Raw genomic sequence first — 15371 nt, 5'->3', positions numbered from 1 at the left:
AAATTTTAAAAAACCAATGTGGTGGATTTTTTTTTTTTTCTCAACGTTTTTATTTATTTTTGGGACAGAGAGAGACAGAGCATGAACAGGGGAGGGGCAGAGAGAGAGGGAGACACAGAATCGATAACAGGCTCCAGGCTCCTAGCCATCCGCCCAGAGCTTGACGCGGGGCTCAAACTCACGGACCGCGAGATCGTGACCTGGCTGAAGTCGGACGCTTAACCGACTGCTCCACCCAGGCGCCCCGTGGTGGATTTTTTGAACCCGCATAGTTGTACAGATATTACATTTATCCAAGAATCATAGACTGCTCTACGAAGTAAACCAGTACATTACTCTCAAGGACACTGTTGCGTGCATCTTTTCTCTCTGGCTGTTTTTCCATTTTAAGTTGAAGTGGAAAAGAAAAAGATGAAGTAAGAATATGGAGGGAGGACGAAGTAAACCAGTACATTACTCTCAAGGACACTGTTGCGTGCATCTTTTCTCTCTGGCTGTTTTTCCTTTTTAAGTTGAAGTGGAAAAGAAAAAGATGAAGTAAGAATATGGAGGGAGGAAGGAGGCCAGTTGCTCCTTGAAACTAAGAATTTAATCTTCATATCACTCTTACTTAGATCTTGATGAATGTTCTCAGTCCCCGAAACCATGCAACTTCATCTGCAAGAACACTGAGGGAAGCTACCAGTGCTCATGTCCCCGGGGATATGTCCTACAGGAGGACGCAAAGACTTGCAAAGGTGAGCGGAGTCTCTGGCATTTCTGACCCTTGTCTCTCTCCTTTCCGATCTGAATCTAGCGAGTCCGGGATTCCTCCACCTGTATCTCCTTCATTAAAGCACATCTTCCTAGTGACCACCTTATTATGGCACAGAAACCTCTACTGAAGGACACGTGCAGGGGGCAGAGAGCATTGAAACCCAAACTACCCCAGTTTGCTTCTTCTAGCAAACCACACAATTCAAAATTAAATGAAATTACATAAGACAAAAAACGGTGAGGGAAGACATTGAAACAAATAACTGAAAGCAAATTTCTTTCGTTGCTTATGTAGGATCTTATTTCTCTAAACTACTTTTATTATATGTCTACCACAGAATATTGAAAATGAATGGTTGAATTTAAAATTCTTTGCTTAGGTAGTATTGAAAGTAATTATCAAACTAAGTTAGACAATTACTGTGGCTCCAATGCTATAGTCACGCATTCATTTTTTCATAAACCTCACCAGTATAAAATCAATGGACTGAAGAAATTCCTTCTTAAATTTTTGAAATACAGGTTATTCTTAAGAAGAATGAAGTTTTATTTCCAAGGAATACCGAAAAAAAAGTACTAACAATAATAGCACGCAGTACTATTCTCTTTGACCTATTTATCGAGCCATCAGGAGTCAATGTAATTTTGCACGTTGTTAAGAGTACAACTAGTGTGTGCTTTTTAAGCTTTAATATAATGAATTAGTGTTGTTTATATCTTATATTGCTTTGCATATTTACTTCAATATATTAAGTTCTAATCTAACCAAAATCACATTTTGAGTTTTCTGTTAGTTCAAATATAAATTCCATTTATGATCAGAATCACAGATGCTGTATTTTGGGGGTTTTTTTTGTTTTGTTTTTTGTTGTTTTTTTTGTTTTTTGTTTTTTTGTGTTTTTTTTTGTTTTTTTTTTTTTTTTTTGCTTCCTCTTGTATTTATGATGGTGTTTTCATTTGGAATCTGAGAACCTGACTCAGTGTTTGTTTTCAGACCTTCATCAATTTCCAGATGTTTTTATTATTATTTAACCCCTCTTTTAATAGGAGTAAGTGACCAGCCATGTACTGAACTGTGCATTAAATTCAAAAATTATACCCTTTGGATATTCGCTTTGAGAACGGTTCGTGTAAACCACTGTGACTCCTCCATTCACTTTCTTATTCTAGGAAAACTTTGTGTTATGTATCACCTTAGCCATCCTATCAGAGCAGCCCATGATATTTATGCTGCTGACATGTGAGAAAAGGAACTGCTTGCCATACACGTATGGAAGTCTGTAAAGCTTCCTGCACAGCTCTAGGCAATATACTCCCAATGGAAGATGTACACATCCTGTGGCTTCATGAGAAAGAATGCACAGCCAGGTGACTCTGCTCTGATTTTCACTGGCTTCTCTTTCATTTCAGACCTTGATGAATGTCAAACCAAACAGCACAACTGCCAGTTCCTCTGTGTCAACACTCTGGGAGGTTTTACTTGTAAATGTCCACCTGGTTTCACACAGCACCACACTGCTTGTATCGGTAAGACAAAACTACAAATGGCAAGTTTTGCAAACTCTTGGTAGATGCATAAAAATCATACTTAAAGTGGGAGAATAACGAATGGCTCAATACTCCTATTTAGGACCAATGCGTCATAATTAGTGTCTAGAAATGAGGCTAATAATATAGGTGTTTTTGCCCAAGAATAATATCCAAAGGAAAAAAATAGTTAAGGTCCAACCAAGCACAAGCACGGTAGGGTGTATTCCAAACAGTGCCTTTCTATTGCATTCTAAATATAACCATGTGTATTCAGACAAAATATGGATAAAGGTTCACTGTAATTTACAACATGCTAGTGAACACGGTGGATTATTTTATGTTAGAAGACACACACGTTAAGAGACCTTCAGTCTGTGTTATCAGAAATCATGTCCTCGATCAACCCAAGATACACTTTAACTTCACATGTCTTGAAATAGTCCTTTTCTTGCCACTAACATGACAATGAATCTGGCCATACATTTCCCTCAAGTTTTCACATCTTGAAACTTAGGCTTTCATACCTCACTTTTCACTTTGTATAGTGAAATCTCAGGTAATGATTAGGAAGCTTGACATTCCTCCTTCCTGCTTTGCTAGACAACAATGAATGTGGGTCTCAGCCTTCACTCTGTGGAGCAAAAGGAATCTGTCAAAACACGCCTGGAAGTTTCAGCTGCGAATGCCAAAGAGGGTTCTCTCTTGATGCCACTGGACTGAACTGTGAAGGTCAGTTTATTTGCTCAAAAACCCTTGATCTAACACAGCAAACTATTTTTAACTCCCAAGCCACTAAATGAGAAATGAGATCATCTCAAAAGAAAGAAAGTACTTAACAAGATAGAACTCAGGAACTGATTTTTGTTCTTAGATTTTCATGTATCATTCTGGGGGCAGAGGAAAACTTTAAGGTGGTAGAACCAAAATTATGAGAGTATGAACTGGCTTTTAAAGTAAGTGTTGTCTTTACATAATTACTGATCTAAAAATAAAACTGCAAGAGAATTCTGTAGCTAATATGGTTTTCAGTAGTATACAAATAAATCAGAAAAAAACATGGGGCTTTGTTCCATGATAACGACATGTGTGAAAGTTAAGTCTTGAAAGAACCAGTTATCAAAGAGAATTGCAGAAATAGACGAAAAGCACTGGGGAAAGTGAGAGCTATTTCCATTTCATTTGTTCTGAAACTCCTGATTCACTCTCTTCCTGACAATGGGCATTTTCTATAAATCTACCCCCCACAATAGGTATTTCTTGTGAAGTGCAAGGAAATGTTTAACTGGGAATAAATTAAGAATCTGCCTATACCTGACAAAATATTAAACTGTTCTCTAATATTTCCATCGCAAGTGTTAATTTATTAGAATTGGTATCTTTTGCAAAATACCCATGCCAAAAAAATTATAGGACTATATACATCTCCTTACATTTTTTTATAAACTATTGCAGTTTATGTCTTTATTGATTTTAGTCACCCTTTGATTTAAGAAATATATTCATAGTTTTTAATGTACTCTTTATAAGAAGTGTAGGACATTTATATATCTAATTTGCAGCCAAGAAAAATTCGGCTTTAAAAATTTCCATTTTAACATTTTATATTTGAAATCATTGAAAATTTTAAAGTATTCTGAATGTACAGCTGTTTGCCACTTGTGAGTTCAGCTTGTGACCATCCACATAAGATACCATTTATTAATTATCCATATAAATTTGTTGTACACACATCAGACGTGTCAATTTTATTTTACTCTTTATGGGTAGATTTCAAAACCTCAGGTATCATTCCCAAAGAATATGCATGTACGAACAAAGAAATTATTCCAGATGTGTAAGAATACCACATCACATCTAAAAATAACATTCAAATACTTAAATTTTAAATTTAATTTTGAATGGTATCTCTGTAGTGCTGTATCTTCCTGAAATTGAGGAGTAAAATGTCCGAATCACTATTGAATCTACTGGAATATGTAATGCAAATATGCTTCAATTACCTACCAAATAAATCACACCATATGCAGTTAATCCATCCAAAATATACACAACATTTGAGGTTGCTATTGTTGATTTGCTGAAATGAAGATGTTATTGAAAGCACTGACAGGAGATGGTCCGGTGGACAGCATAAGAAGAAGGTGGGCTCTTAGAACCATCTGTGATGACCCTTAATAACCATGTGACTTGGAAGAGCTCACAGCCTCTTTGTGTGTCTTGTTAGTTTCCCTGATGACAGTTAGCCCAGGTTGTGTTGGGAGTGCACGTCCGAACAGTAGAGGCAAGTCTGCGTGAATCTCATGCTGGGCCTGTTTTTGCAGATGTGGATGAATGTGATGGAAACCACAGGTGCCAGCATGGCTGCCAGAACATCCTGGGAGGCTACAGATGTGGTTGCCCTCAAGGGTATATTCAGCATTACCAGTGGAATCAGTGTGTCGGTGAGCTCCTGCTTGTTATGTGCCATCTGCCTTTCTTACCTTAAAGTATCTGTGCATAAAATGAACAACAAAGGCTGATGCTTCAGTGTAGCCTCAGAATCCTAGAACTTTGTTTATTTTTGAGAGAGAGAGAGCGAGAGAGAGGGAGCTAGCAGAAGTTCCGCAGAGGGAGAGAGAATCCCAAGCAGGCTCCACACTGTCAGTGCAGAGCCAGAGATGGGGCTCTACCCGAAGGACCATGAGATGATGACCTGAGCCAAAATCAAGAGTCGGGATGTGTAACTTACTGAGCCACCCAGGCGCCCCTAGAATCCTAGAACTTTAAAACCAGTCCTTCACGGGCATCTGTTAACTAGTCTCTATGTTTGTGTATGTTTGAAAATACCTGGAATAAAAATGTTGTTTTAAGGGCCTAAAAGGTAACTCAACTAGAGCTTTTATAATTAGAAATTTCTACTACATGTACTTTTTTTAACTTTGTAAAAGTGGTGTCAACAATCATCGTCTTCATTTGCCAAGGTCTGGGGCTTTTCATCACTGATGTCTTATCTTTAGATTTGGGGTTGAAGAATTACCCATCCATCTCCCTCATATAAATCTAAATGAATTCACATCAGCTTAATAAGAGCCATCCATCTGTGCTCTTCAGTTACATAGATCTAATGAAGAAGGTCAAAGTATTTGAAGGTAGAACAAGTATCTAGTTAGAGCTAATTCTGTTGAAAACTCCAGAGAAAAGCATTTATGAAATAAAATGTGTAGACCTTTAGCTCTGTTCCTTGCATTCCTAATAGTCAGTAGAAGTTCTCATTTTAAGGACAGACTGATCAAAGAGAACATTATTCTGTACTTGAATAGCCAGCTGATTGACTTAGCACAGGCCTCATTTCTTCACTCCATCTGAATGCACTTCATAGACATGCCATCCAACAGGCTGTGACATCAGATGCCAGCATAGCTGAGCAGAGAGGGGAACAGTGGTCCTGCAGAGAAACAGCAGGGTGCTTTCCTGTTCCTCTGTAGTGATTTAAATTACTCCACGTGTTTTCCAAATATTTCACTGTGAGCATCCACTAAATAAATTAATCTGATTTTATCCTTTGTGGTCTTCTCAAAAGAAATTTCTAATGACGGTGTAGTGATTTGAGAAGAGAAAGTCAAGATAGATTTCAAAGGAGGGAAGCCAAGTCTTGTGAAAGTCACAAATAGGGTTGCAGTCTTGTGCCAGGCCAGAGAAAGATGCTTTTGTCACCCCCACAAATAGACAGTCATGAAAGGAAATGCAGAAGCCATTAATGATTAAGAAGTTAAGGGCAAAGTTTTCAAACATTATCAAAATGGTGTAAGTTAGGCAGTCAAAATTATTTAGTAAATTTACTTCTTTTTCTGTACACACACAAAAAATGTTGCCAGTGTCCTTTTGCCCTGATTTACTGATTTTTAAACAGGGGCAAAGTATAAGCGTAATAAATATACTTAGGAATATTGAGAACAGTACTTTTTTAGATAGCTGTTAAAACAGTATAAAACAATGATACTGCTTTGTTTATAAAATAGGAGACCCTCCACTTAGTAAATAACATGGATTTCTCAGTTAATTCTGTGGATGTTACAGCCAAAGGACGATCTTCTAATATTTCCTATGTGTCAGCTAATTAAAAAGAATTCTCATTTTTATAGTGACCATAAGTATAAACAGGAACATGTATGGAATATCATCTCAACTTCCAAGTTTTTAAGTTTGCTGAAGCTTCTGCCTATAAATATCTAGTACAAAAATATCTATGTAGTTTTTCACTACATTGGTCTAACTTTAAGATCAAGGCTAATACAGTATACATCCTTTTTAAAAATGTATTTATTTTGAGAGAGAGAAAGAGACGAGTTGGGGAGGGGCAGAGAGAATCCCAGGCAGGCTCCACATGGAGCCCAATGAGGGGACTCAATCTCAAGACCATGAGATCACAACCTGAACTGAAATCAAGAGTCAGATGCTTAACCAACTGAGCCCCCCAGGTGCCCCATGTATGGTACATCCTAATTCCCCTTTGTGGGATCCTCCAAGTGGGCACTTCAGCAAGGCAGTCACCCCAGAGAAGCTCACACAGTGTAACAGCAGGGATTTATTTGGAAGTTTCTAGATTCTTCTGTTCAAGGTTGAGGAATCCAGCTGGTCTCTACTTTAATTGCTGACTTCCTTGCTTTGAACACACATAATTCCAGTTGGAATTTTAACTCAAATATATGTCAGGGATGGAATTAAGCCATCAGGAACTAATAAAAGCAACAACTTGTCAAAAGAACAAGAATTATGACAAAAAGCCAGTTGAAAGGCCGCAAATTATTTTTATCTGTTACCTGTGTGTGTAAATATCATTAGTCATTCATAGGATTGAAGGGGGAAGGATACAGAATTAAGGGACCAAACTGTTATAGTCAGTGTATCAGATAATTTTAATAATATTAAATTGTCAGCCTACAATGTTGTAATACTGTTGCCAACTTAAGGAAAATGACAGTTTGTGTTACTACTGAAAAAGGTTTTTTTTTTTTAATTTTTTTTAATGTTTATTCATTTTTTGAGAGACAGAGAGAGAGCATGAATGGGGGAAGGACAGAGAGAGAGGGAGGCACAGAATCTGAAGCAGGTTCCAGGCTCTGAGCTGACAGCACAGAGCCCGACCCGGGGCTCAAACCCACAAACCATGAGATCACGACCTGAGCCGAAGTTGGATGCTTAACCGACTGAGCCACCCAGGTGCCCCAATACTAAAGAAAGGTTTTGATTCTCATGAACACTTTAAGAAGTCTCCAGCCACTTGCCAGAGAACATTTATAACATTCTGGCACATACACTGTACAGATGTAGGTAGGTAACATTCCCAAATCGTTGCAACCATTATTAATTATTCAAAATTGAAAATAAGTGAATATTAACACTTGCCCATGGAAAAAATTATTAATCAGTGAAGCATGAGACAAAGTATGTATTAAACATGAAAATATTTTACAAGTGAGATTACCTAAGTCCACAAAAATATACCACAACATACATTTGTAACACATGAGTACATTTTGGAGCTTACAAAAACATGACACATATTTAAATATTCTCGTCAACAGTACGTAAATGCAATTTACTCAGTTAATTGCCTTTCCCTGGTAATTTTCCTACCTAACACAATGTCTAATCCTATATTCATAGCAGGATCATTTTGTTAAATTATAACCTAATTTGTATTTTCTGTTAGGAGAGAAACACTGCATATAAATGTCAGATTGAATGACTGAAGCAGGTCAGCCTTCATGGCAGAAATGCAAGTCTTTTGAACATAGAAATAAAACAGCAGTTATGCCTATGTCCGAGGTAGCCTAGTTATTAAGAATTCACTTAAATACTTTTCTCCCCATGAAATGAAGACTAAGAACTCATACACAGTAAGTAATCCTATCAAGTTGTATATCCAGCACTCTCTGTTTGCTGGTCTAATTCTGAAGCTATAATCCTTACACAAAAATTGCCTAATTCATTCACATCTATCCTTTTGGTAACTTGTGGGCTTTACTGCATGGAGTTAAATTTCCTGAGAGGCCAGGGCTCGGAGATTGCCCCTGCACCCCCGTAAACCTCCCTGTAGTTGTGTTCCAGACGCACATCTCCTTGCAAATGGACCGTCTCCCCACGTGGGCTGAAACGTAAACTTGTCACATATCAGGGAAACAGCCACATTGTGCTCCACTGGGGTCATAAGAATTCCACGGAGCAGATGTGACTTGAGCCCAGGGTGAAATGTGGATTATGATAAAGCCCAGAGGAGTCAAGCCACATGCTATGTATCAACCAGGCAGTGAAGAGCAAAACTGTAATCTCCGCAGTTAAAAGCACAATCAGGCTTTGATTTTTGTAAAAATAAGAGCGACTGAAAGTAGAACCTGTCATTATCCTGCAGGCAGGAATGTACAGTGTAAGGTTAGTTATTAAACTGGTAAAACCTAGGTTAGCATTTGCTGAATGCAAACCTCTCCCAGAAGATACAGGCTGCACCTAATGGGTTCTCAAGTAGTTACAAGCATACTAGATTTCCAGTTCAATAAATTGAATTAAATAATGTTTCTTTTAATTACTTTGTAATTCATAGTATTTGAATTTTTACATATGTTTTCTACCCACATAGAATGAATTTGGGAATTGCTAGGGGAATGGAAACGTGTGTAGAAATAGGTTTTTTTTAATTGAGATATAATTCACTTATCATAAAAGTCATCTTTTCAAAATGTGTACAGTTCAGGGGCTCCTGGGTGGCTGGCTCAGTCGCTTAAGCACCGAACTTCAGCTCAGGTCATGATCACCCAGTTCATGGTTCGAGCTCCAAGCTGGGCTGTGTGCTGACAGCTCAGAGCCTGGAGCCTGCTTCCGATTCTGTGTCTCCCTCCCTCTCTGCCCCTCCCCTGCTCACGTTCTGTCTGTCTCTCTCAGAAACAAAAACGTTAAAAGAACTAAAAACACAATGTGTGCAGTTCAGTGGTGTTCAGTATATTCTTACAGAAGTGTGCAATCATCACCTCCCACACATTTTCATCATCCTAGAGAGAAACTCCATACCCTTAAGGAGTCATTCTCCATTTCTCCCTCCCTGTGGCCCCTGAAATGTAGTGATGTACTTTGTATCTCCTTGGATCTGAGAGACAGGCTTTTGAAGTAACCTTAGGTTCCAAGAATAGAAGTTGTTCAGTAGGCAGACTGCCTACATCTGTACCCAAAGGCTGCCATCCTATTCAGGAATATAGCACAGACAGAAAATTAAAGGGGAGGGCCAGGGTTTTTTTAAAGCCCTAAGTGAGGGGAATTTTGTCTGGGGTTTTTTTGGGTTTTTTTGTTTTTAATTTTGTAAGCTTTGCCAATCAACCATCAGAGTGAGCATTTTTTAAATACGCTTCTAGAGGTATGTCCACGCGAAACTGTCATTCCTCTGACAGCCAGGCTCTCCTTCACCTCCCGCCCCCTCCCTTGGGTAAGAGTTTCTTACTCTGTTCCTAGACGAGAACGAATGCTCCAATCCCAATGCATGTGGCTCCGCTTCCTGCTACAACACCCTGGGGGGTTACAAGTGCGTCTGCCCCTCGGGCTTCTCCTTCGACCAGTTCTCCAGCGCCTGCCATGATGTCAACGAGTGCTCGTCCTCCAAGAACCCCTGCAACTACGGCTGCTCCAACACAGAAGGGGGCTACCTCTGTGGCTGCCCGCCCGGCTACTACCGAGTGGGACAGGGGTAAGGCCACCCACCTCTCCGCGCTGGGAAGCAAGCGCGGTCCCGGCACCTAAGGGAAAGCTAATGTTGCCCGGGAGGCAAAAAGCACGGGTCAGAGGACTTGGGATGTGGGAAGAAGGACCGCCAGGAAGGCACATGGGTGAGGTGCAGTAGAATAACCTCCTCTGTGGTGCATTTGAGACCCGCTTTCATACAGGTGTCACTCTCCAGCCCCTCAGAATGGCCTGAATTGATTCACTCAGATCCCTCAAGGCCAGGGACATTTTAAAAACCCTGCTCCCGTGTTGTCACTGACACCTGGATTATGAGGTGTAAGTGGGATGGCTTCACCCGAGATTTTTCTATGAATTTTGGCAAGTGCTAACCCAGTGGTCCCTAAGGAAGGAGTCTTTCCCTCTCTTTGCTCATCTGGCTGTATAGTGCCCAGAGCGGATGTGCCTGGTCAGCGTGGCACCACCACGAGGCTGGGCTCCCGCCAGCTAATGGCACCTTCCCAAGTGAGCCGTCTCAAGCACATTGGAGGCGCTAGCCACCCACATCCTTCCTTCAAGGCAGCTGGGCCTCACACAGCACAGAAGATGGGAATTTACAAGTCAGTCAAGGTCACCTTCCCCAGAAGGAACAGGGAGTGAGTCAGGCACTGAGGGGTGCGGACTCATCTGTCCACCCCTGCTACCTGATAATGCCTGAACACCAAGGTCATGGTCCAGACAACAGGTCATTTACAGCCAACTCGGTGACTCTCACTAACCCTAAGAGGAGCTCAGAAATCCCAGCTGTTAAAGCACAGAGCCACCCTGAGAGCATCAAGCACAGGCTTCAGGCTTGTAAAGCAACAGAAATTCTCTTAAGCATTCTCTTTTGAAATTCATACTTTGCTTTTGTTTGGTTTTTTAGCCTTCTTGATATAACTATACCTGAGTGCTTCAGTCTAAATAGGAATGAAAATTGGAGAGGCCTGGGGCTCATTCTGAGAAGAATGTTGCTCAAAATGAGGGAGAACCTCGTGTATTAAGTGTTGGTGAAGGGAAAGTTACCAAGACTATTAGGTGTTGGTGTTTCTGAGCTTAGAGTTTACTCTGTTGGTTTCCTGTTTCTAAAAAGTCTTTGGTCTCCCACTGGAACCCTGTGGTCACACCCTGTGAAGTCTCACAATGCCTTGCTTCTCATTGCAAATAGCCACTGCGTCTCAGGAATGGGATTTAACAAAGGGCAGTACCTGTCCCTGGATGCGGAGGTGGACGAGGAAAACGCTCTGTCCCCAGAAGCATGCTATGAGTGCAAAATCAATGGCTACTCTAAGAAAGACGGCAGACAGAAGAGAAGCGTTCACGACCCAGAGCCCACTACCGTGAGTAACCCTGGCTTGGTTCTGTCACAAGATTTTATCCTCACACCGTCACGCATACTCTGCAGTAAACTTTAACATAGGTTCCAGTCTCTGTGGACAGTTTGTTGAAAGGTCATAATTAACAGACACAATATGGCAGAGGCATGACAAAATTAGGGGCAGTATTAACTGAAAACACAAGGACTGGGTGTGTGTGGGGGGGGGGGGGAACTTTATCAGTCATAGTTTCAGATCCTATGTTTTTGTTTTTGATTTGTGCCAGAGGGAAAAACATCCATCTCGGAAATAGCTATTATAAAATGATTGAAATAAATTATTTTGAATGTGTCCATTTGTGTCTTATACAAATGTAGCACACCAGGTTGCTTTTAATTCTCAGTAGATAAGCCAACAAGGTCTCATATTCTATGACATTTGTAAGAATAAGGATTCCTCCCATATAAGAAAACAAAATTTTTATCTCCAAGTAAAGTGTATTTTGTAAGGAACTGAAAATCTGAATTGCCTGCCCATGGGTCTTTGCTATCAATGACATTTACCTGAATAGTTAAAAGGTAAGGCCATGCCTATGTGGTTTGAAATGTTCCCGGACCCTCCCCACTTACTACCCGTGTTTCATGGGGCATGTTCACTTAACCTCTCTCTCCCTCAATTTCTTCACCTGTAAAATGTGGATTAAAATACTTAACCTTGAAGGCTGACAAGAAGATGGTGTTGTCACTGTGAAGTGCCCAGAACAGTGCCTGACATGTTAGTAAATGTCACCAGGTATTATTACCTGGTATCCACAGATGATGATTTGCCCAAAGATCAGGGCTAGCACCACCTTCTTCAGTTAACATTACTGCAAAATTCCCCCACCAAAGAAAACAACTAACTGGCTGTGTGAGTTAGAGGACTTGTTTCAGTTTTCTGAACTGAAACTGTTTGTTTCTGAACTTCAGAAACTTTCCTTACCTGTAAGACTAGACTTCTCTAGACAAAATGTCTTTGGTTCTCTTTTATAATAATAAACAAGCCAGTGTTACATTTACCTTAAGTTGACGGAGGTACCTAACTGTTTAAATATTCATCCGGTGCCCCTAACCAAAAATCCAGAAATTTTGCTTATTAAAACTTGCCACAGTGGTAATGGGCACAGGATTCTGTCTGATCACTGATGGGCCCTTCTGCAGCACCAGAGCCAAGTTCTGACTTAAAGGCATCAACTCAGAGCTTTAGATTTTTCCAGTATTACTAAAATAGAATTCTAAAACTTCCCATCCTTCTGTCCAAGTGAGACTTGATTTATCTGGGCCTGGCCCCACTGGTTTTTTTGTTTTGTTTTGTTTTGTTTTAACCAAAGCAGACTCAAACCCAAGCCCAAAACTCTGCAGGTCCCTTGGTGTGCACTAAAAACGCCAAACACCCAGTAAACGCACTCCACTCACGGTGTGGGGGCCTCACAGATCACACCTAGCCTTCAGAATGAAGACTGTTCTGAGGATAGTCCCTGCTGTTCGCTAATAGCTACACTTCTGATTTAGACTCCAGAAAAAAAATATATAATCATTTCTTAAATTATTCTTAAATTATTATTAATCAGCATGTTATTCCATAAACTCATCAAAAAATGTTTTCAAATGTGAACGCTCTCTGTGGGCTCAGCTCAGGGCTGACAGCTCTGTGGGACTGACCTTTCCCCCAGCTGACAGGAAGTCACAGCAGCCTCCTTCACAAGCGCTTCTGGCGCAGGGCCTACACAGGGTGGTTGCAGCCAACACGTCCCTTCCCAGTCCCTCTGCCTCTGCCTTCGAATCTCTTCCCACATCCCTTCCTGCTCTTCCTCCAGGTTGAACACATCAGTCTGGAGAGCGTCGACATGGACAGCCCCATGAAAATGAAGTTCAACCTCTCGGGCCTTGGCTCGAAGGAGCACATCCTAGAACTCATGCCCGCCATCGAGCCCCTCAACAACCACATTCGCTATGTCATCTCCCAAGGGAACGACGAGGGCATCTTCCGCATCCACCAAAGAAACGGGCTCAGCTACTTGCACACGGCCAAGAAGAAGCTGGTGCCTGGCACATACACACTGGAAATCACCAGCATCCCTCTCTACAAGAAGAAGGAGCTTAAGAAACTGGAAGACCACAATGAGGATGACTACCTCGTAGGGGAGCTCGGGGAGGCTCTCAGAATGAGGCTGCAGATTCAGCTCTATTAACCCCTTACAAGACCTGGTTCCAGGCTCAAATCCCTGCACAGCCAGCCTGCAGAAGCCTCTGAGAAATCAAGGACTAATTTTAAAGATGGGGGCGGGGGGCGGGAAAGACAACTTTTATTTCTTTCCTCCCTGTCTCAGACTCCAGAATGTTGACCCTCACAGGGAGGGATAATTGAGACTCTGGTATGGCCAAAGATTTGAGTACAGAGGCAACCGTGGTTACTGTATTTTTTATATAACTTCACTTTAAAATATATTAAAAAAAAAAACTAAAATTAAATGTTCAAGAGATCAGCATATGGCACTAAATGCACAAAAATAATGTGAGCTTTTTTTTTTTTTTTTTTTTTTTTTTTTTTTTACCTGTTAGCAGTCTGTAACACTTTGGGTATTTTGCTATAGTTGCTAATTAAAAAAAAATATAGATGTTTATTTATTTTTAATGCAGTAATATATGGAGAAATGAACAAACTATGTAAACAAAAAAGGGAAACTCACTTGTTTTTCTTTAGATTTATAAATTTGAGCTATGTCTTTTAGAGGTGCTTTTTAAAAATCCAGTAGATTCAAGAGATGTTTCCTTTGGTTTTTCTGCCAGTCGTCCAACTGGTACACATCCGATTGTTTTAAAGAAAGCCTCACAGAGCTGTATGGGCCGTGTAATCAATACTTTGAAAAGACGGAAATGCCATTAGATCCTGGATAAAGGCGATCAGAGCCACAGCAGCTCAGCGTGACGATATTTCACATCAGCAGACACACCAGGCAACGGAAGATGAGGCGCAACCACTGTAGCAAAATACCTTGACTGCTTGTGAGACCAGTAGCGTTGCAGGGCCAAACCGTACTGTATCTCCTCCTCCTAGAACCTCAAGGAAGCCCGCGTGCTCCCCACACCACCTCATTCTTACCCAGGGTGCGCCGCGCATGCGTGGCGCCGCAGGCAGCTCCGGAACTGCCAGTCCTTCGCAGAGGGACCCCTGGCGTTCTCTAGTGTTCGGTGCTGTCTTAGATTAATGGTGCATTTATTATGTTCAAGCTGTTTCAGGACTGCCATATGTGCAAACAAATCATGCAGTACAGCCAAGGAATATATGTTGTTTTGTTTTGAATCCATTTTTTTTTTTTTAGAATTTTCATTAATACTGTAGTTATACACCATATGCCTCGTTTTATCATAGCCTATTGTGTATGAAAGATGTTTGTACAATGAATTGATGTTTAGTTTGCTTTAGTCATTTTGAAAACATCCTGTACCGGGACGTGCTAATTAAAAGGATGTCCCCGTGTACTTCTCAACCCAAGAACCTGTCCCTGGACCGGTGACCAAACCTCATATGTGAAATGGCCAGAAGCACATGCAGGCTCCGGGTTGTTCCTCTCACACCTGTGCTGACCAAAGATTCATAACCAGTTATATCCAGTTTGGGGTTTTGTTCTGTTTTGTTTTTTAATACCTAAAATAAATAAATAAAAAGAAACAGTGTAAATTTGTAATCAAGTGTTTGTGAGGAAAAACTTATGGTTTTGGTTTTGTTTTTGTAGGTCTATGTATCAAATATGACACTTGTCTTGCAATAAAGCTTATTTTGGGGTAGTTTTCTGGCTGAGAGTTTTATGGGACTACAATCCCTGTTTGTGTGTGGGTGGGGGAGGGCTCGGCCAGGGCACAACTGTAGGAAGACAAGAGAATGCTGTCCAATCTGTGACACAAAGTAAGCAGGAGTGTTCAAGTGACAATTACAACGTAAAGTCATATTCATGTAGAAGGCCAAACTCAAGACAGTAGGTCCTTTCCTTCTGCATAGATTCTAAGA

General features: G+C 40.7%; 1 protein-coding gene across 1 annotated transcript in view; it reads left to right on the top strand.

Annotated features, from left to right (window-relative positions):
• The window catches only part of FBN2 (fibrillin 2), a 259016-nt gene extending 243865 nt beyond the window's left edge, over positions 1–15151 (top strand). The window contains exons 59-65 of the mRNA XM_003980732.5: positions 615–737; positions 2167–2283; positions 2887–3015; positions 4608–4727; positions 9766–9997; positions 11177–11348; positions 13180–15151. Coding sequence (XP_003980781.2) covers positions 615–737; positions 2167–2283; positions 2887–3015; positions 4608–4727; positions 9766–9997; positions 11177–11348; positions 13180–13554 — 1268 coding nt within the window. The 3' untranslated portion in view covers positions 13555–15151. The remainder of the gene's footprint in view (positions 1–614; positions 738–2166; positions 2284–2886; positions 3016–4607; positions 4728–9765; positions 9998–11176; positions 11349–13179) is intronic.
• Positions 15152–15371: the final 220 nt, after the last annotated feature.

Source organism: Felis catus, chromosome A1 (genome assembly GCF_018350175.1).
Source record: "Felis catus isolate Fca126 chromosome A1, F.catus_Fca126_mat1.0, whole genome shotgun sequence".
Taxonomy (NCBI): domain Eukaryota; kingdom Metazoa; phylum Chordata; class Mammalia; order Carnivora; family Felidae; genus Felis; species Felis catus.
This window is presented reverse-complemented; position numbering and strand designations above follow the sequence as displayed.